This window comes from Eucalyptus grandis, chromosome 1 (assembly GCF_016545825.1).
Source record: "Eucalyptus grandis isolate ANBG69807.140 chromosome 1, ASM1654582v1, whole genome shotgun sequence".
In the NCBI taxonomy this organism is placed as follows: domain Eukaryota; kingdom Viridiplantae; phylum Streptophyta; class Magnoliopsida; order Myrtales; family Myrtaceae; genus Eucalyptus; species Eucalyptus grandis.
Window position 1 is genome coordinate 19,849,313 of NC_052612.1, and position 21,426 is coordinate 19,870,738.

Consider the following 21,426-nt stretch of genomic DNA (forward strand, 5'->3'; position numbering starts at 1 on the left):
ATGGGTGAGGTATTGAAATTGTTAAAAGCAAGGTTGAGGCTCTGAAGATGGCGAAGTGCAAAGAGTGAATTGTTAGAATGAAGGGTCCCTTGCAGACAGCTATATGAAAGATCGAGGCCAATAATGTTACCCGTTACATTGTCACAAGAGACACCGTCCCACGAGCAGCAATCCAAGCCATTCTTCCATGTAGTCATCTTCGGATCACAATATGAGTACGTATCAATTTCAACTGTGAGGGAATCGTTGAACTAAAGTAAGGCATCACTTTGGACTGATGACATAATTGCGCTGTGGAGAAAGGAAGGTTTAATAACAATTGGCCAGAAAGACAAAAGAGAAAACAGAGGGACCGATATAATTCCATATCTTTTGGTCGAGCACAATGCCTTCAAGACAACGATGCACTTAATTATAATCTTACAGAAGTCAAAGTCTTCTTCAAAAGTGGTTAATGGGGTCAAAGTCTTTGGTGGTGGGGTTTACTTGGGTTTGGAAAATTCTAACTGCCATAGAATTTCTTCCTTGGCTGAACGCATAAAGGATGGTGAGAGAGTTTTCAAAACATCCATTCTAGATGGGCAATGACAAATTAGTGCTAGAAAGACGAACTTTACTAATTGTTTTTACTTGCACCATCATGTCTAGCATGGAGTAGGATTTTTCTACATGTAAATGATGTGGAAGCCTTCTTCACTTTTCTTGCAAGACATATCGGTCAAGTCTATGGCGGCAATTATCATTTCATAGAAAAACATGGCTCCGATCATTACCGTCTAGCATACGAATTTGAATAATCCATAATGAAGAAAACGACCATTTATGAACATTTTCTAGTAAAATAACATTGAATCTCTAATTCCCCTATTTACTATTGCAGGCAAGTGAGATGATAGGTACAAGTCAAAGATCTACTGTTCAGTTGCAAGTAAAAGATGCAATCTCTAAATGGCATTTCAAGCTTATCACTTGTCCATTCCTTGATCTACACGACCCATGGTTTAATTGGACATCTTCTTGGCAATTTCATAGTCCATGAAATCTAATGTCTTCCGCTTTGGCTTTTTCATCCATTTGGTTTCCCTTTCCTCCATCTTGGTTGCAGTTCTCGCAAGCCATTCAAATCTTCCAATTTCACATGAAATGGATGCTATGGAGATTCCAATTACAATTCAATTAAGATAAACTGACGAGATATCTTTTAAGTTTGATAAAATGCTTCTCAAATATGTTACAATTACAATAACTAACAACACAAGTGATGATATTGAGGTTCCATGCAAGGGTGTCCTTGATTACTCCCAATTCTGCATCTCCATTCGGTCGTCATATGCTGTAAAAGAAAAATTCCTCATAAACTTCATTTGGAGTATGGCGAAGGATGGCAGACCCGAGTGTTGCAGAGGTTGAAAGAGATCGAAAAATCTCTATCGGTTTCGGGACCCATCCAAGGATGAAGTTGCTTGTAGGTTTGGTCCATTGGAATGAAGTTACACAAATCTAGGCGCTTTCCAAATTCCAATTCCCGAAAATGTTTTGGCAAAAACAGACACATTTGCATCTTCGTGGCTCCATTTTTTCAGCGCCTTCCACGTGGAACCCCACATCGTGCTGCTTGAGAAAGACACAAACCGCATGTCTTTCACTGCAGCTTTTGAGACTGAACCTGTATTCTAGTAGCGAAATAGAAAGGATTGAAGCAATTGTCTGGGCAATTCTTCCAGGATGAAAAGCTAGCTCCTTTGGAGCCTTTCAGGTAAAAGAATTTCAGTTTTATTGCCTCTTCCTCTGGAATTATATACCATGCACCACCACATTAGGCGGTGAATCTCTTGGGAAGCACGCTAGTTCAGGAACGTCCAGTGCACCGCAGTTTCCTGAACGTGATTATGATTGCTATATTGCTATAACAACTTTTTCCGGCTAATAAAGTCAACTCAATTTGTCTTAAACTTCGTCTCTTTGGTGTAATTAAGGCCAGCATAGGATTTTCATATACGCTTGATTAACAAAGCTTAAACCCCGAGTCCTTCCGGCTCCATAGCCAAGTGTCAAGTCACCATCTCTATGCGACGGACGGATAGAGCTACTTCATGATTAAGTCACAGTTCATCGACCTGATCATCCGTTAACTAATGCTTATAGTTTCCTGTGCCTTCTCCCCCATAGCCTTACAATGTTAATATGGTAAATAGTATAAATTGAACATTTTTTGGAGCTACAAAGAGTGCAAGATCTTTGCAAGTCGAGCGTCTCAAGCAGCTGTTTTCTTTCAATATCAGTAAGGCTCCGGTAGAAACCGAAAGCGCTAAATGTGAGCAATCAATGATCTATATTGGACTCTGAACCAACTTGTATGGATGCAACGACTTCAGTATTTAAGAGTTGAGCGGCAGGCTCATCATTTTCAATCATTCTCACCCTGTTAATCTATCCAAACACGCCAAAGCACATGCTCAGATGCATACATGCCCAACCATTCAATATGCTTATATCCTTACAAAGAATAAATCAATATAAGCAGCCTCCAACATAAAAAGTTCATGCACTCTCTTTCAATCTTTCTCGAGTGAAGATCACTTCGAACAGAGGTCACAAGTCTTAAAACAAATGCAACCGATTAGTTCAGGAGTTTTCAAAGCAACTTCACACCTGCTTCTCTCACACAATCGATAACCGCCTTGACTTTGCCATGATACTTTTGTTCTCTTTTCAAGTGGACGGCGACAGCAGGGATGCCCTTGAGCAGCAGCCTCTCGCCCAATATCTTTCCTATCTTCACAGCTGCAGCCACGTCTCAAGTTGAGTCCATGCTTGGTCTCAAAGCCTTCTCCTGCGAACTTGCTGAAGACGCCACAGTAGCAGTTGGGGAATGGATGACTTGGGCACTTACAAACTTGTTAGTGAAGTGCATCTTCAGAACATAAGGCTCGAGAAAGTTTATTATTCTTGGTGGCTTAGCTGGCGGTGGGATAACCATCTCTGAGTTGGGGAATCAATATGATGAACTTCAAATTGCTACAACGAAAGCACCAAAGTCAGATAAAAGGGAAAATAATCAGAAAATTAGAATGTTCATCTTTTCCATCCCTCTTTATGTCAAGGCCCAGTATGTTGTTTTGGTTATTTAAAAGTCACCTTTTTCATTACAAAAGAAGAGAAGTATAAACCACAAGCCTTAAGCTTGCAATATAGTAGACTGTAATAGAACTATACTGGAAACAAGATCTTTGTAAATAAGTAACTTAGGGTGCATTTACTTCACAGAAAGCTCAAGATTAAATGAGAAATATTTCCATCATCTACGAAAATTGTTAGTCATAGATTGTGGTCAATAGTGCAAACATTTTTCCTTGACTAATTTTTCTAAGTAATATGACCAATCATCTTTTGAAAAATATTTTCCGCGAAACAAACGCACCCTTAGTTCCCACACCACTGCACTAGAACAACGAAAAGCATTAACAGCCGAGAGATATAATATTGACCCTGACTGCTGATAAAGTATCTCATGAAGCATTCAAACGACTGATGATGTATGTGATGTATCGAGAAAACCACACTTGAACAAAGCCATCTCGTGTCACGACAGAAAACCGTCCTAACACAACTCAGTTTCGATTGGCTTTTCTCCCTTCCACGTTTCAACGGCATATCATGTGTTAAACAAGCAAAGATGGTTCTCTTCTACATTTGACTCCTCTTTCACAACTTTCATCGAACACTCAGCGCGCAATTTCCGAAAGACCATAACCAAGCATTCCAGAAAGCCGTTAGACGCAGCTTTTAAGCGGCCAACTAAGAAAGAAACACAAGAGCGAATCGACATCAGGCGAAACGGACCCGAAAGAACACAAATTAGTCCAGAATTTTCCCAGGGAATCAATCAGAAAATGCAGAGCAACCGGGTCTAACTCTGACCCCACAATGCACATCCACTCAAAGACAAGAGAGCACCAGTGACGGACCCTTTTGAGAGGAAGTACCACGGCGGCGAATGCACGACCGAGCTGCGAAATCCAACCAACGACGTCTTCAGACAGCGAGATGCGAAGAGGAGGGAAGGAGCGCGGGGAAACTGAGTGAGACTATATAAGACTCGCAAGCACATGGAGGAGCCCCAGATGGGCGGCCCGATACTGAAGATCCGACCCGACCCGACCCAAATTGACCGCGTGAAAATGTCAATACACGAAACGAACCAAACCGTTCAATCACTCGATCCGACCCGACCCGACCCGACTGGAAAAAGTAATTATATTCGGATTTTTTAAAAAACGATTATCCGGATTATTTCGCTCAGTTTGTTTAATTAATTCTTCCAAATTATTCTTATAAATTATAGAGGGATGTTTATAAATGAGGCTTAGAGAGATTTTTCTGTTAATTTGACGATGTTAATCAACGCAATATAATCACGGGACAAATGTAGGTTTTCACAAATATCAAATTACAAATGAGCATTGTAACTATCATTAGCAGTCAAGTTGACTAATGCTCTTTGGTCGTTGAGTCTATTTTAATAGCCAGACTTGCAATTACTTTTAGTAAATATAATTGTACTTTAGTAAAGTAGAAAGAGGTGACTATTGAGAAGGTTTTTCTTTTTTGCTACCGTTGTTTAAAAATTATTTACATTATTTTACTAAATTTATTTTATTTGCTTTTCCACATTACTTTTTAACTGTAGACAGAGTTATGCAATTGAGACTTAGTGATATATTTCTAATAATTTGACAATCTTAACTAATGTAACATCATTAGCAAAATGACTTTTGCTTATATTAGAATTAGAAAAGTATGTAACTATCATTAGCAGTCAAGTCGATTGATAGATTTTGCGCATTAAGTTTGTTTAATAGCTAGATTTAAAATTTACTTTTTGAAAAATATAGTAGTACTTTAGTTAAGTTGATTATTGAAAGAGGTAATCATCAAGTGGTATGTATATGTTCTCTTTTGCTAAGATTGTTTGAAGAGTTATTCACATTATTTCGCTGGGGTTGTTTTTTTAATTCCTAATTATTTCTTCAAATTAGTTTAAAAAGATGTAGTTGTATTTTACTTAAGTTAATTATAGAAACAGGTGAGTGTCAATTAGTTGTGCATTATTATTCACTGAGATCGTTTAAACAATTATTCATATTATTGGGCTAAGTTTGTTTTATTTATCATTCCAAATTGTTGTTTCATATTATAAATAGATACGTGCAAACGAGACTTGAAAATTATTTCTATTAATTTGACAATATTAATTAACGGGATATCCATCATGGGACAAGTGTAGGTCTTTACAAATTTTAAATTACAAAAGAATGTTGCAACGATCATTAACAATCAAGTTGATTGATGTTGTTGCACATCGAGTCTATTTTAATAGTTTGGTCCACAATTTTATTTTAATTGATGAAGTTGTATTATCGTTAAGTTAGTTATAGGAAGAGATGAAATGTTTTGTAATATCTTTCCAATTTTTTTTGTTAATTTTTTTTTTATTTCTTCCTCTTAGCTAATAGCAGTTTAGATATAGATAACTTTATAGTAGACATATATTTTTCATTCCTTGGGCAGTCTATTTATCGTGATACGTAAAATAACATAAAGTCAAATGTAAATTTATTTTTCGGCAAAAAAAAATGTAAATTTATTCACGTAATATATACATGTACTTTAAAAATGAAAAAGTGTAAATATAAATGGATAATCACGAGTTACATTTATATGTTCATATTCTAAAGCGTCATTTATAGTTACCAGGATACCATATTTATTGATTTAACTAAATATACAAAGTATCTGTAATAATCTATATTTAAATATGTAATTTGCATATTATTTGTAATTACCATATATATTTAAATAATTGGATATACAATATATATTTCAAAAGATATATAAATAGGTGGGTCAATGGCCCCGCACCCATCCATATGTGATTTTTACTTGACATCATGGATTGTCGCCCGAATAGAACGAACAAAAAAATATCCTTAACACTAGTGAGTATTGTCCACCCTTCAATTGAACTCTCAGAAGTTACAATTTTTTATTTTTTCCCGTTAGTCTTTTCTCCTTATAATTGCTCTTAGACAAAAAGCAAATCTATATCCTCAGTCGGCATGTGTACCATTGTGTAATTTGTATAACTATTTAAATGTGGCAGCTTGGAAGTGACAGTATAATTTATGTGCGGATGGGACTATAGCTTCTTTTAGAGTCAATTTGCAACTACAGACAATATCTCCCACCATGACGTTTCCCCTTGTTGTTGACAAGAACCTGCCCATTCGACCAGAGAGGACAAGAAAGAGAGCTTTTTTTCAATGAACGAATACGTCACAAGAGTTCGTGTTTCAGAGTTCATGTATGGGAAGCCAAGGGAAAACAGTGGAGGGACTGATGTGAACCATTTGATATCTCATGGACTGACAGACAACCAAAGACACGATTGTTGTCGTGGTGTAAATCAAGATTCCATGCTTTTTGGACATTACATACACAAACATGTCAACAAAAACTTCTCTCTAGCTTCGTACAAACACCTTTGCTTATCCTCGTTTCATGTCCATCACTAGTTTTAGGAACACTTCATCCTCACCGTTTAGAAAGTCATGCCAGACTGCATCAAGATATTTCAAGTGCGTGCACGTGTCGACATGAACACTGCTTGCAACTATCAAAGTTTACGCCGATCTAGACGTAACTGAACAAAAGAAGGAAAGCCATCGATCCTCGGCTTCACCATACCAAATTTTGGTGATAATTGGTGGATATATTGAGCTGGGCATGATTGCCCCTATATTAGCACAGGTTTGTTTTACAAAGGCTCATGACTCTTGAATATCGGTGTATCTGCAGTTGAGTTTTGGATGCTGTTACTCCTTTATAAGTTCGTATGATTTGTCCAAGCTAAGGATGGTCTTATTTATTTAATTTTGCTGAACTGATGTAAGAAAGTCTAGTTATCACAGCAGAGATGCGCTCTGCAACTCTGAACATGTGATGTGAGCGCATAAACCTCACTATCAACTGACTTATTGTGAGTTCTCATCGTCACAAGCCATAATTCTTGGCATGTCTACACCAGAAGCAATTCTTTCACGAGGAAATCCACTCCCTCACTGCCTAATTTGATTTAAACTTTGTTTGTGGTTTAAAGCTGATAGGAGAAGGAGACGTTGTCTTGAGCATATGAGGTGAACATAGATCTACTTACTGGCCATGGCAATAGAGGGAGAGGCAAACCAGAAGCTGTTGAAAAAACCGGTAGCAGTGGAAGTCGGTGATGTTGGTGAAGATGAGCCCCTGAAGGACAGGATATGGAGTGAGACCAAGAAGATGTGGATTGTTGCTGCACCTGCAATATTCACCAGACTCTCTACCTTTGGGATTTATGTCATCAGCCAAGCTTTTATCGGCCACATCGGGTCCACCGAATTGGCTGCCTATTCTCTCGTCTTCACTGTCCTCCTGAGATTTGCAAACGGTGTCCAGGTATGTTTTAGCATGTTTTCCATTACTTTAGTTGTCGATTTTTTCATGTACTAGAGTCATGTAATATGGTACCTTGCTGTTGTTCATCTTACGTCAACATTTTTAATTTGCAAAAAATTAGTTTTTTGTCTCTTTATATATTGTTTATAGATGCTTCTTAAGCACATCTGTCACTGAGCCCAACAGTGAATAATGAACGAATTTTTTTTTCATAGAACAGTCTCATGTCCCTTAAGTAACAATGCTCAAACATAGAATAGCCACTGCGAAGCACTATGCCAGTACTGGCTTCTCATGGAAGCAGCTTGTCAGCTTTGATTGACTTTCTGAATATGTTGAAGCCAATGAAATTGTTATGAGAACAAGGCATATAGAAATCGAAAGAGCACCAAGGAAAATGAGTTTGGAGTTGAACCAAGGTCGTTTGCATTGTGGATGTGGCTTTGAACGAAACAACACTATGTTACTGTTGAAAAAGGGCGTGACCAACAAGACTTATGAGAGAATTCGCCAAAAACATCTCCACGCATGTCTTTTTTTATCGCCTGTCAGAGGAAACTTCCCTCATTTCGTTCATGTGACGTTGTCTTGAAATTTGAGTCATGAAATGAGTTACAGCAGCTTCTGTTCATGGAACTTTCAGCTCGGCATGGCAAGTGCGCTTGAGACTTTATGTGGCCAGGCCTACGGTGCGAAACAATACCACATGCTCGGAGTGTACCTCCAGAGATCATGGATTGTCCTAACAATCTGCTCCATCTTTCTACTTCCTCTGTTCATCTTCACCACGCCACTTCTAAAGGCCTTAGGCCAGGAAGACAAAATTGCAAAGGTCGCTGGAGAAATCTCCCTCGGGTTGATCCCAATCCTCTTCGCCTTTGTCATATCTTTTACCTGCCAAATGTTTCTCCAAGCGCAGAGTAAGAACATGATCATTGCATACATAGCAGCATTCTCGGCGGTGGCTCATCTATGTCTATCGTGGCTATTGACCGCAAAATACAAGTTTGGAATTTTAGGTGCCATGGCTTCCACCATTTTGGCATATTGGATTCCTAATATAGGACAACTAATGTTCGTGTTGTGTGGAGGTTGCCGAGATACATGGAAGGGTTTCTCGAGTTCGGCCTTTAAGGACTTGTGGCCTGTGATTAAGCTCTCGCTTTCATCTGGCGCCATGCTATGGTAAGTCAGGATTTCATCACCAAGACATAAGATTTTGTCCTTGAATTCAGACTAATTGATAAGTTTATGTGTAAATCAGCATTCGTTTAGTTGATCTAACCATTTGGTATCTACATGCCCGATGGGTGATTTAGAAGTCGCCAATGTTTTGTTGTGAATAAATGGTGAAATCTGGACACGCGAAATCTCTCACATCAGAAGTGGACAGCGGCACGTCCTTTCTTTTTCATTCAAGATTTTCAATTCCTATTCTTTGCTAATTGTCAGTCTCGAGCTGTGGTACAACACGGTGCTGGTTCTTCTAACGGGCAACATGGAAAATGCGGAAGTTTCTATTGATGCACTCGCCATCTGGTAATTGGGTTTGCACTTCCAATCTTTCTGCTCCTAGCTGTTTTCAATTACATTTGGGAAATGCCTAGATTACAAAAATTCCTTCAGCAAAGGCTAGTTCACTAAAATGAAATAGCATAATTTCCTTACTTGCAGCCTCAACATCAGTGGTTGGGAGATGATGATCTCCTTCGGTTTCTTGGCTGCAGCAAGGTGTAATCACATGATTCATGACTCCTATTGACCATTAACTCCTTCTCTAGGCTTGCAATTTACTAGCAAATTTCTAAATTTTGTATGCTTTTTCAGCGTTCGAGTATCTAATGAACTAGGAAGAGGGAGCTCAAGATCAGCAAAGCTCTCAATCATGGTTACGGTGCTCATATCGTTCGGCATTGGATTTGTTCTCTTTGTGTTCTTCCTCTTCTTCAGGGGGCGTCTAGCTTATATTTTCACGGAGAGCGATGAGGTCGCTAATGCTGTGGCTGATTTATCACCTCTTCTGGCTATTTCCATACTTTTGAACAGCGTCCAACCAGTCCTTTCCGGTAATTCTTCTCCACTATTCCCTCATGATCTCATGAATGAAAATACAATATTCCTTAAAGAAGGAAAAAGTATCAAAAAATTCTTAAACCTATTGCATTAATACTAATTTAGTCATAAACTTTTCAATTAGACAAATTCGGTCCTAAACCTTTTCACATTAGCACCAATTCAATCCATCTGACCAATTTTGGTTGGCCGGCACTAACGTGAATGCTAGCTAGTAGAATGCTGACGTGGCAATTTTTTAATAATTTTTTTTTTCATTTTTCCTTTTCTTTTCTCTTCTTCCTCCTTGAACTTTCCTTGCAATGCCAATGCGACTCTGGCAAGGCTCATCAACCATTGGGAGAGGGCCGCAAAGCCCTCATCTATAGCTAGGGAGGGTCATGGCCCCTTGCCAGCCTCACCTGGGGTTGTGAGCGAGGTCTGGGGACCGTAGGTGATTCGACTTCGCCCAGATCTGCGTAGAGGCTGCCTTCGCCCGGCCAAAGGCCGCGACACTCATTGGAGCCTCGCCAGCCACAATGGGGAAAGTCCGAGGAGGAAGAAGAGGAAAAAAAAATAAAAAATAAAAATGACAAAAAATAAAAAAAAATTATTAAAAAAATTGCCACGTTAGCATTCTACTAGCCAGCATCCACATTAGTCTCAGTTGGTCAAAATTGGCCGGATGGACTAAATTGTTATCAATGTAAAAATATTTAAAACTTTTTGGTACTTTTCCCCTTAAAGAACTTGATGGTTTTTCATTATCATCGACATGAGTGGCTACAAACTTAATCGATCAATACACAAAAATTTGAGAAATATGTCCATCCATTGTATGATGTGAGCAATAAAGTGGTGGATTAATATCAAATTTTGAGTACCTGATTGTGATTGAACATTAGTCTCAACATATATTTATCAGGAGTAGCCGTTGGAGCTGGTTGGCAGAGCATAGTAGCCTATGTCAACATCATAAGCTATTACCTAGTAGGGATTCCCGTGGGAGTCGCGCTTGCTTATTTCTTAGGGATGCAAGTGAAGGTAAACTACTAATTTCCTTTCCAAGACGAGTTGCATTGGCAAATTGGCATATCAATGAGTGAGACATGTCAAAATGGGCTGAAGCTCTTGACCTGCACCTGTAAAATTGAGATTCCTATATCTTGATCATATGCCTTGTAGGGCGTGTGGGTCGGAATGCTGTTCGGAACTTTCGTTCAGACTGTAGTACTGATCGTTATTACCTACAAAACTGATTGGGACAAGCAGGTGCGTCGGATATTACAATTCTCCATTGATTCCTAATTATATTAAGGGTCAACAAGTCTCAATGTCCTTCTGCAGGTATTACTAGCTCGAACACGCGTTAATGAATGGTTCGTGGCTGAAGAAGCATCGCACAAGACCAGCACGAGCGTCTGATTCAATCTTTTTTTCGTTCTCCTGTTATTCTTTTGAAGATAGCGAAAAGTTCTTTATCAGATCTTAAAACTGAATTCCCAGCAAGGGAACTGTCCTGCAAGATGTGTATCAAATTGTTAATTTAATAAGATTAGCGCACGAGCAGTCGAAATCCTGTCAAACCATCAGTTATGTAACCTAAATTAAATGAAGAATGACATTCTGGCAAATCCATGAAGAGGGCAATTGAAATGAGAATTTCAACACTGTTTCTCCTCATGTAATCCTGCGTTATTTCGTCAAAGCAAGCAATTTCCTATCTTGTCGAACATGTTTCTTCTAGAGAACATTCTGAGTTTCAATATGTTGTTCTTCCAGGACTAGATTTTCAGTTCCCTTTCTTATTGAATGTTAGGAAATGGTAATTGCTCAATATATGGAATCTGCCTGCGAGTTTTTAGCCTATGTAGCACCGACACGGACACGTGACACGCGACACGACACGACACGACACGACATGCCGACACGTTATTTCTTAAAAATAGAGAACTTCGAAACGTTCCGACACGTTATATATTAAATATATTTTTTTACATAAATACATAAATAAATAATAAAAAAATAGCCTAGAATTAATTTACACGAAAAATATTAAATAATATCATTTATTATTTTAATTTGTTACAATAATACACAAAACTTAGAGGAAAAAAACATTGTCTAAAGAAAAATGCTGAAATGATATTTTTAAATTTATTTATTTATCATATATAGCATTTTTATTACTTCTTTCATAGTAAAAGACTTTTTAAAAAATAAAAACAATTCTAATAAAACAAAACTGAAAAAAAAAATTGACCCCGTGCATGTATATTTATAGCAATTTTACTTCTTTTATTATTTATTTTGTGTATATTTATAGTTTGACCCCTCAAGTATTAGAAATTTTTAAAATTGACCCCGTGTGTGTCGGAATTGCGTGTCGGAATTATGGACTCGCATGTCGGAGCGTGTCGAAGAGAGTTGACCACGTGTCGGATTTTTCGACACTCGTTGACCGCGTGTCGGAGCGTGTCAGGACGTGTCGGAGCGTGTCGGACACGTATCGGAATATCGGACACGACACGAAAGCTTCCGAAGAGTGTCCGTGCTACATAGGTTTTAGCACACAAGCTAGAGCCTTGAGTAATTGTCCTTGATTTATAAGCGGCAACGCTAGCGAAAAGTCTGGTCGACTTTCCTTTTCTGATTACCTTTGTCGACTCCAGTAGCATACCCACCCCACCTGAATTTTGGCTCCATGCCCTGCCGTTTTCTTCGACCACCAGTTCTGTTAGGGGAAAATACGTATCGTTTGGGTCGGGGCCCCCTGCACCCCACGCCCGTCCATATATGGATCTTTACTTAACATTATGAATTGACACCAAAATAGAACAAACAAAAAGATTTTGATTCTCCAACTTCTTTGCAAAATGCTTGTCCTGATCAAAGAGCCGTCTTAATGGAGTTGTGAAATCTAATAGAGAAGAATAATATTAAAGCTCAAAGTTTTTACTACTGATGACATACATGTAATTTCCATTGAAACTATGTATACCCTAAATTTCTGATATATATTGGGGCATATTTTTTGTAGTTGTAATCCTAAAGCTTGTACCTTTAAAACTTGTAACGCTGATACCAATAGTAAAGAGATTGCCTAGTGCGGCAACGTGAGTTTTTTCCTTTTTGATTTTAAAAGGCTTTCCATGTAAGAATTCCCTCGCCTTCTTCTTTATTTTATTTTATTTTTCTCTTCAAAGATTCACACTCTTAATAACTGTACCAAAGCCTAGTTTGGCAAAATAGTGGAAGCGATGAATATGAATGAAGAGAAGGTGAAGATCAATCGGTTTGATGGTAATAACTTTGGTTTTTTGAAGATGCAAATCGAGGATTTGTTGTATCAGAGGAACTTGCATCAGCCTCTATCGATAGAAAAACTGAATTCGATGAAGCAAACAAAATGGGAATTGTTAGATAGCAAACTTTGGATGTGATTCATCTCACATTAGCACGAAACGTTACTTTACAATCTAAGTCCGTATCAATTTCGACTATGAGGGAATTGTTGAACCGAAGTAAGGCATCACTTTGGACCGAATGACATAATTGTGTTGTGGAGAAAGGAAGGTTTAATAACAATTGCCCAAAAAGACAAAAGAGAAAACAGAGGGACCGATAGAATTCCATATTTTTGGTCGAGCACAATGCCTCCAAGACAGCGATGCACTTAATTATAATCTTAAAGAAGTCAAAGTCTTCTTGAGAAGTGGTTAATGGGGTCAAAGTCTTCGGTGGTGGGGTTTACTTGGGTGTGGAAAATTCTAAGTGCCATAAAATTTCTTCCTTGGTTGAACGCATAGAGGACGGTGTGGGAGTTTTCAAGGTATTCACAAAGTAGTGCTAGAAAGTTGAATTTTATTAATTATTTTTACTTGTAATGTCATGTCAAGCATGGAATAAGATTTTTCTACATGTACACAATGCAGAAGCTTTCTCTGCTTTTCTTGTAAGGCATATTAGTCAAGTCTACGGCAGCAATTATCATTTCATAGAAACGTGTGGCTTTGGTCATTACTATCTAGTATATGAATTTCAATAATTCATAATGAAATATAAAAATCAGTTATGAACATTTTCCGGTGAAATAGCCTTAAATCTCTAATACCCCAGTTTATTATTGCAAACAAGTGAGATGATAGGTACAAGTCCAAGATCTACTATTCACCAGCAGGTAAAAGATGCAATCTCCGAATGGCATTTCAAGCCAACAGCTTTTGCATTCCTTGATCTACATGGCACACAGTTAAATTGAACATCTTCTCAACAATTTTATGGTCCATGAAATTTGATGCCTTTTCCTTTGGCTTCTTTATCCATCCGGCTTCCCTTTTCTCCATCCTTTTCGCAATTTTTGCAAGCCATTTGGTTCTTCTAGTTTCACATGAAATGGATGGTATGGAGATTCCAATTATAATTCTCAATTAAGATAAACTGATGAAATATATTTTAAGTTCTATAAAAGGTTTGTCGAGTATGTTACTGTTACAATAACTGACAACACAAGTGATGATATTGAGGTTACATACAAGGGTGTCCACGATTATTCCCAATTCTGCATGTTTGTTCGCACTTCAGATGCTGTAAAAGAAAAATTCCTCATAAACTTCATTCGGAGCATGGGAAAGGATGATGGACCCGAGTGTCGCAAAGGTCGAAAGAGATTGAGAATTTCTATCAGTTTCGGGACCTAAGGATGAAGTTGCACATAAAGTTATGTCCATTAGAATGAAGTTGCACAAATCTAGGCGCTTTGCTCATCCTGCCGGCCACAAAGAAAAGGGGGTTGATATCATTCCAAATTGCAATCCCCGAAAAAAATTTGGCAAAAACACACACATTTGAATCTTTGTGGCTCCATTTTTTTAGCGCCTTCCACGCGGAAGTGCTACTTGAGAAAGACGCAAACCACATGTCTTTCACTGCAGATTTCGAGATTGAACCTGTATTCTTGTAGAGAAATAGAAAGGATTGAAGCAATTGTCTGGGCAACTCTTGGGGGATGAATAGCTTTTAGGAGCTTTTCAGGTATTTACAAAGGAATTCAGTTTTATTGCCTCATCCTTTGGAATTACACCATGCACCAACAGATTAGGTGGTGAATCTCTTGGGAAGCACATAAGTTCAGGAACGTCCAATGCACTGCAGTTTCCTGAACGTGATTATGATTGCTATATTGCTAAAATGACTCGTTACGGTTTATAAAGTCAACACAATTTGTCTTAAACTTCGTCTCTTTGGCTGAAATTACGGCTAGCATGGGATTTTCATTTATGCTATGAGTAACAAAGCTTCAACCCCGAGCCCCTTCTGGCTTCATAGGCAAGTGTCAAGTCACCATCTCTATGTGGAGGACAGATAGAGCAACTTCATGATTAGGCCACGGTTCATCAACCCGATCATCCGTTAACTCATGCATATAGCTTCCTGTGCCTTCTCCCCCATAGCCTTACAATGTTAATATGGTAAATATAAATTGAACATTTACTGGAGCTACAAAGATTGCTAAATCTTTGCAAGTCGGGAGTCCCAGGCAGCTGTTTTCTTTCAATATCAAAAGGCTCCAGTAGAAACCAAAAGCACCCAATGCGAGCAATAATGATTGAACCCTGAACCAACTTGTATGGATGCAATGACTTCGGTATTTAAGAGTTGAGTGGCAGGCTCATCATTTTCAATCATTCTCACTCTGATAATCTATCCAAAAATGCCAATACACATGCTTGGATACATACATGCACAAACATTCAATGTGCTTATATCCTTACTAAGAAGAAATCAATATAAGCAGCCCCCAACATAAAAATCTCATGCACTCTCTTTAAATGCCATCTTTCTCAAGTGAAGATCACTTGAACAGAGGTCACAAGTCTTAAAACAAATACAACCAATAAGTTCAGGAGTTTTCAAAGCAACTTCACACCTGCTTCTCTCACAGAATCGATAACCGCCTTGACTTTGCCATGATACTTTTGTTCTCTTTTCAAGTGGACGGCGACAGCAGGGATGCCCTTGAGCAGCAGCCTCTCTCCCAGTATCTTTCCTATCTTCGCAGCTGCAGCCACGTCTCGAGTCGAGTCCATGCTTGGTCTCAAAGCCTTCTCCTGCGAGCTTGCCGAAGACGCCACAGTAGCAGTTGGGGAATGGATGACTTGGGCACTTACAAACTTGTTACTGAAGTGCATCTTCAGAACATAAGGCTTGAGAAAGTTTATTATTCTCGGTGGCTTAGCTGGCGGTAGGATAACCATCTCTGAGTTGGGGAATCAATATAACAAACTTCAAATTGCTACAACGAAAGCACAAAAATCAGATAAAAGGGAAAATAATCAGAAAATTAGAATGTTCATCTTTTCCATTCCCTCTTTATCTCAAGGCCCAGTATTTTGTTTTAGTTATATAGAAGTCACCTTTTCCATTACAAAAGAAGAGAAGTATAAACACAAGCCTTAAGCTTGCAGCATAGTAGACTGTAATAGAACCATACTGGAAATAAGATCTTTGTAAGTAAGTAACTTAGGGTGCATTTATTTCACGGAAAGCTCAAGATTGAATGAGAAATATTTCCATCATCTACGAAAATAGTTAGCCATAAATTGTGGTCGATAGTGCAAACATTTTTCCCTGACTAATTTTTCTAAGTGATACAACCAATCATCTTTTGGAAAATGTTTTCCGTGAAACAAACACAACCTTGGTTCCCACACCATTGCACTAGAAAAATGAAGAACATTAACAGCTGAGAGAGACTATATTGACCCTGACTGCTGATAAAGCATCTCGTGAAGCAGTCATACAACTGATACATGGGATAAATAGAGAAAACCATACTTGACCAAAACCATACTCAGTTTCGATTGGCTTTTCTCCACTCAACATTTCAACGGCACATCATGTGCCAAACAAGCAAAGATAGTTCTCTTCTACATTTGTCTCCTCTTTCACAACTTTCATCAAACACTCAGCGTGCAATTCCCGAAAGACCATAACCAAGCAACCCAGAAAGCCGTAAGACACAGCTTCAAGTGGCCAACTAAGAAAGAAACACAAGAGCGAATCGATATCACGCGAAACGGAACCAAAAGAACACAAATTAGTCCAGAATTATCCATGGAATCAGTCAGAAAATGCAGAACAAGCAGGTCTAACTCTGACCCCACACAATGCACAGCCACTCAAAGACAAGAGAGCACCAGTGACGGACCCTTTTGAGAGGAAGTCCCACGCAGGCGATTGCACGACCGAGCTGCAAAATCCAACCAACGACGTCTTCAGACAGCGAGATGCGAGACGAGGGGAAAAGGGAAGGGGGAGGAGGAGCGCGGAGAAACTGAGTGAGACCATAAAAGATTCGGAAGCACGTGGAGGAGCCCCAGATGGGCGGCCCGATATTGAAGATCCGACCCGGCCCAAATTGACTGAGAGAAAAGGAATTGCTTGAAACGAACCGTATCGTTCGATCACTCGATCCGATCCGATCCGGCCCAACCCGCAAAATTAAGAAAGCAAAATGACTTATATTAATATTTATATTTTACTTCTTAGCAAATGTTATTCCGTATTTAGGTTGCTTTAATTAACAAGTGACCGGACCGTGTTTTGCTAAAATGGTTTTATTTGTTCTTCCAAATCAACAATTTTATATTATAACAGATATATGCGAACGAGACTAAAAAAAAAAAAATTATATTTAGATTATTTTAACGATCATCCGAGTATTTCATTGAGTTTGTTTAATTCGTTCTTCCAAATTAATTTTATTAAGGAGGGATATATATAAATGAGACTTAGATATTTTCGTTAATTTGACAATGTTAATCAATGTGGTATCATATGTAGGTTTTCACAGATATTAAATTAGAAAAGTACATCATAATTATCATTAGAATTAAGTCCAGTGGATTATAGTTGAATTTAGAATAGTATATATATTTAGGTAATTTGATATGGATGGTAATCCATAGTTACAAATAGTACTTCCGAATTTAAATTTTCAACATAACTCATGATATTAGAACTTCCCATAAAAGCTTACAACTTCTGATATTCAAAGTGCATGTAGTTTTCTTCCCTTGACAGCAAGAAGGATCTGCATTCTTCTGCTGTCAAATTTCTCAGGTCTTTACTGGCCGCCACCCTGTTTTCGAGGGTGTCTCAAATGAGCTGGAGGAGAGGAAATACCCATGTTTCGAAATTCGCCATCCAAGTCACGGCCACATGCTTCGGTCTGATCTGCGCGGTTCCACGCCTTACTCTGTAGCTAGCAAATACGCCGGGGGTGTCCGCAAGCTGCGAGGAAGTGGACGAGTCGGTGTCTAAGCTCTCTTGTCTGCTCACACAGTGTTCGGCCAGGCGAGGCAAGCGCGAACACTCGCAACTATATCCATCTTGCCAGAGTTTAGAAAGCGATACAGTTTCATGGACGGGATACCGAGTTTTCATGCTGACCATAGTTTCTAACCTATGTCTTCCGATTCAATCACTAGTTTGAAACTTTTTTTGACTAAATAACTTCAAAAATTTAAAACTAAATTGACACAAAAAAAAAATGTTAATGATGAAATTAACATAGTTAAAAATCTACCCTATAATTGATTTATAACTTTTTGGATAATTATGTCCAACTATCAATGATAGTTATAATTATTTTGTAATTTAATGTACGTAAAACTAAAGGCTGCTTTTTTTCACTCTTCTTTTGGAATAGACACTAATTTTTGTGTGTGTTTTCACCGTACTTTCCCTTGTGAAGCTCACTAATTCTCATGTAAATCTATAAAAGTGATTTTTTTAATTATTATTTGGTCAACGTTTTTATTTTGTTTCTTCTTTCTTTTCTTGCGGACCCCACTTTTCCTTAGTTCGCTCTCCAAATTTGCAAATCATCTCTCTTTCTACACCTCCCGTTTCTTATTCTTCTTCTTCTTCTTCTTCTTCCACAAATCTCTCCAACATCTGCGATCCCAAAAAAACCGATTACTTCAACAATTCACACCCTCCTCATTCACTACCGAAAGTATGGTTCTAGGGAAAGTTTTTTTTATTTTTTTTTCCCTTTTAGTTTTCTTGATCTCAAATCATGCTCATTCCAGTCCTATTGAGTGTTTCTTGATATCTTTCTTAAAAGGGAAATTTGAGTTTTGGATCATAAAAATGCTTGATCTTGTGTTTCAATCTTATGATTAGAGTATAACATGCATCAAAACAGTGTTTTTGAATGAACTATTTGCGCAGTTCCTTTGTGGTCTACAACATACTTGCGTCCTATAGACTTTTACTTCCTCTAGATAGCCTGTTGCTTCCTCTAGGTTTAGTTTGTTAATATTGTTTGCATAAGTTCTTCATCATCAGTTTTGGGTTGTTGTGTTGCTTCTAATTAATTGACTTGTTGGAAATAATGATGCGAGATAACATTGAAACGATTTGAAAATAAAAGACATAAGGAAAAAAAGAAACAAACTAAAAAATGTGAATCAAATAGCAAATAAAGATAACTTTTATAAGGTTTTATTAGAAGTGGTGGACCCTACAAAGGATAATATGGTAAAAACATCAACAAAAAAAGGAGTGTTTAAACCAAAAGAGGAGTGGAAAAAACACCGCTCAAAGCTAAATGTAAATTTATCCCTTAACGATACATGGCATTGGTTAATTAGGGCACGTTTGGTAACGCTTCCCTTTTTCTTTTTTTTTTTTTTTTTAAGAATAAAAAACAGAAATCCATCTATAAATGTTTTTGTTTCAAGGAACAATTTTGTTCCCGGGAATAAATTTGAAACAAAAGTAAAAGTAAAAAAAAAAGTTGATTTTTGTAACCAAGAACAACTTAAGAGGCTTGCCTCGATCTAGCGAAACCGAGCCTTGCCCAACCACGGTGAGGCTCGGTCTCGTTAGGGGCTAGCAAGGTCATTGGCTCTCATTTGGTTGGTTGTTGGTCATGGCTGAAGTAAGCGACCAACGAGAGGAAGAAAAGAAGAAAAGGAAAAAGAAAAAAAAAAAAAAAGACAAAATGTAATAGAATTATTTAAAAATTAAAAGAAATTCTTAGTCATTTGAGGATCGTATCAAATACATTTGTATTTTTAGAATTGAAATTTTGTACGATTCTAAATGCGTTTTTACACATAAACTCATTTAGGGAATAAAAAATAAAATATATATATTTCAGAATAGAAATTGTTCCGCGAATATAAATGTTACCATACGCAACATTAGTCAAAAGAGCTATCTATCAAGTCTTGTTTGCATATATCCATTTATAATTTGAAGAAATAATTAGGAAGAAAAAAAAAAAACCAGCAAAATAATGTGAATAACTCTTCAAACAATCTTAGCAAATATTTATTATATATATATATACTCGTGTGTGTATAGGACCAGGACCACTCGATGAAGTCCTCTTTCAATAATTAAGCTAAAGTGCTAGCCCCACCTGACTCCTGGCCCCACGCCCTGCCATTTTCTTCACGGGTGTGTAAGACCAGGACCACTTGAATAATTAACCTCTTTCAATAATTAACCTTAGAGTACTAACCCCACCTAAATCCTGGCCCCATGGCCCGCCATTTTCTCCGCCGCCCGATTTGTAAAGGGAAAATACGTACCGTTTGGGTCGGCCCCCACTCCCCCTGCCCCCAATACCCGCGCTCCCCACTCCTATTCATGGGGGAACCTTTACTTATCATCATGGACTGACACCAAAATAAACAGAAGCAAAAAGATTTCGATTGTCAACTTCTTTGCAAAATGCGACGCTTGTCGTGATCGAAGAGACATCACACGCAAATAATTTTTTGAATTAATATTAACAAAAAAAACTTCAAATTAATACATGTGTAATAAATTTATATTAAATTAATTTTTATCACAAAAACTCCAAATTTATAAATTTGTCAAAAATTTATCATTCGTTAGTTCTCGCTAAATTAGATAATACCATGAAAAATTACAAATCGATACAACTATCTAACTGGTACATCCGTTAACTACCACATGTCATCCCACTTAATAATTTGATGGTAAAATTTAACAGAATTAATGAAAGATAAATTTATCACAAAATATCAATTTAAAATTTTAGTGTAAACTTATCATAAATGTATCAATTTAGTATTTTTCATGGTATTATATTAGCCTAATTTCTTTTTGACTGGTGAGTTTTTGTAAAAAGTTAAAAGCATATAAAACTAAGGACTATCTTCTTCAGTTGTATATGCTTTAACGTCAACCAATAATACTCAGAAGACAATTTTTTGTTCCCGATAGTCTGTTCTTCCTCTAATTTTTAAATTGCCCTTGGAACAGCTCTTGGACCAAAAGAAAATTTATGTCCTCAGTTGGCATTTTTATGTATCATTGTGTAGGTTGTACCAGTCGACCACAGAGGAAGAAAGAGAGAGCTTTTTCCAAATAAGGAAATTCGTCACGTGAGTTCGCGTTTCATAGTTCAAGTATGTGAATCCGAAGTGAAAACAGTGAGGTGACACCGATGCAAACCATTTTTGATATCTAATGGACTCCGGGACGATCAAAGACATGGTTGTCGTCTTGTGGCGAGTCAAGATTCCTGACGCTTTCCGGACATTACATTCATAAACATGCCAACCAACAAATAATGCAACTCTCGATGTCACTTTCGGTGGAAGCTGGATTTTCATTGACTTTCGACGGTTAGAAAAGCTTCGCTCTAGGTTCGCACAAACACCTTTTGCTTATCCTCATTTCACGTCCATCACTAGTTTTAGGGTCACTTCGTCCTCACCAGTGAGAGTGTCGTGCCAGACTGCATTAAGAAATTTCAGGCGTGTGCACATGTCGACATGAACACTGCTTGCAACTAGCAAAGTTGGATCGAGACGTAGCTGAACAAAAGTG

General features: G+C 37.8%; 3 protein-coding genes across 4 annotated transcripts; 1 reads left to right on the forward strand and 2 right to left on the reverse strand.

The window, feature by feature from the left end:
- Nucleotides 1-2,425: 2,425 nt before the first annotated feature.
- Nucleotides 2,426-4,119, reverse strand: LOC104447931 (50S ribosomal protein L18). The gene is given in 2 exon segments (XM_010061680.3): nucleotides 2,426-3,018; nucleotides 3,969-4,119. A coding segment is annotated over 1 exon segment (345 nt). The 5' UTR covers nucleotides 2,981-3,018; nucleotides 3,969-4,119; the 3' UTR covers nucleotides 2,426-2,635.
- A 2,438-nt stretch (nucleotides 4,120-6,557) lies between these two features.
- LOC104447927 (protein DETOXIFICATION 21-like) lies at nucleotides 6,558-11,015 on the forward strand. The gene is made up of 9 exons (XM_039307630.1): nucleotides 6,558-6,810; nucleotides 7,160-7,494; nucleotides 8,138-8,679; nucleotides 8,947-9,033; nucleotides 9,169-9,225; nucleotides 9,322-9,560; nucleotides 10,472-10,590; nucleotides 10,732-10,818; nucleotides 10,894-11,015. The coding sequence occupies exons 2-9, from the start codon at nucleotides 7,222-7,224 to the stop codon at nucleotides 10,969-10,971; spliced, it is 1,482 nt and encodes a 493-aa protein (XP_039163564.1). The 5' UTR covers nucleotides 6,558-6,810; nucleotides 7,160-7,221; the 3' UTR covers nucleotides 10,972-11,015.
- Nucleotides 11,016-15,209: 4,194 nt separating this feature from the next.
- Nucleotides 15,210-16,899, reverse strand: LOC104447926 (50S ribosomal protein L18). Of its 2 annotated transcripts, none has more exons than XM_018876107.2 (2): nucleotides 16,757-16,899; nucleotides 15,210-15,805 (listed from the first exon to the last, which is right to left on the reverse strand). In XM_018876107.2, the coding sequence occupies exon 2, from the start codon at nucleotides 15,801-15,803 to the stop codon at nucleotides 15,459-15,461; it is 345 nt and encodes a 114-aa protein (XP_018731652.2). In that variant the 5' UTR covers nucleotides 15,804-15,805; nucleotides 16,757-16,899; the 3' UTR covers nucleotides 15,210-15,458. The 2 variants fall into 2 exon arrangements, with proteins under 2 accessions (XP_018731652.2, XP_039163577.1); XM_039307643.1 differs by having other exon boundaries at nucleotides 15,210-15,841.
- Nucleotides 16,900-21,426: the final 4,527 nt, after the last annotated feature.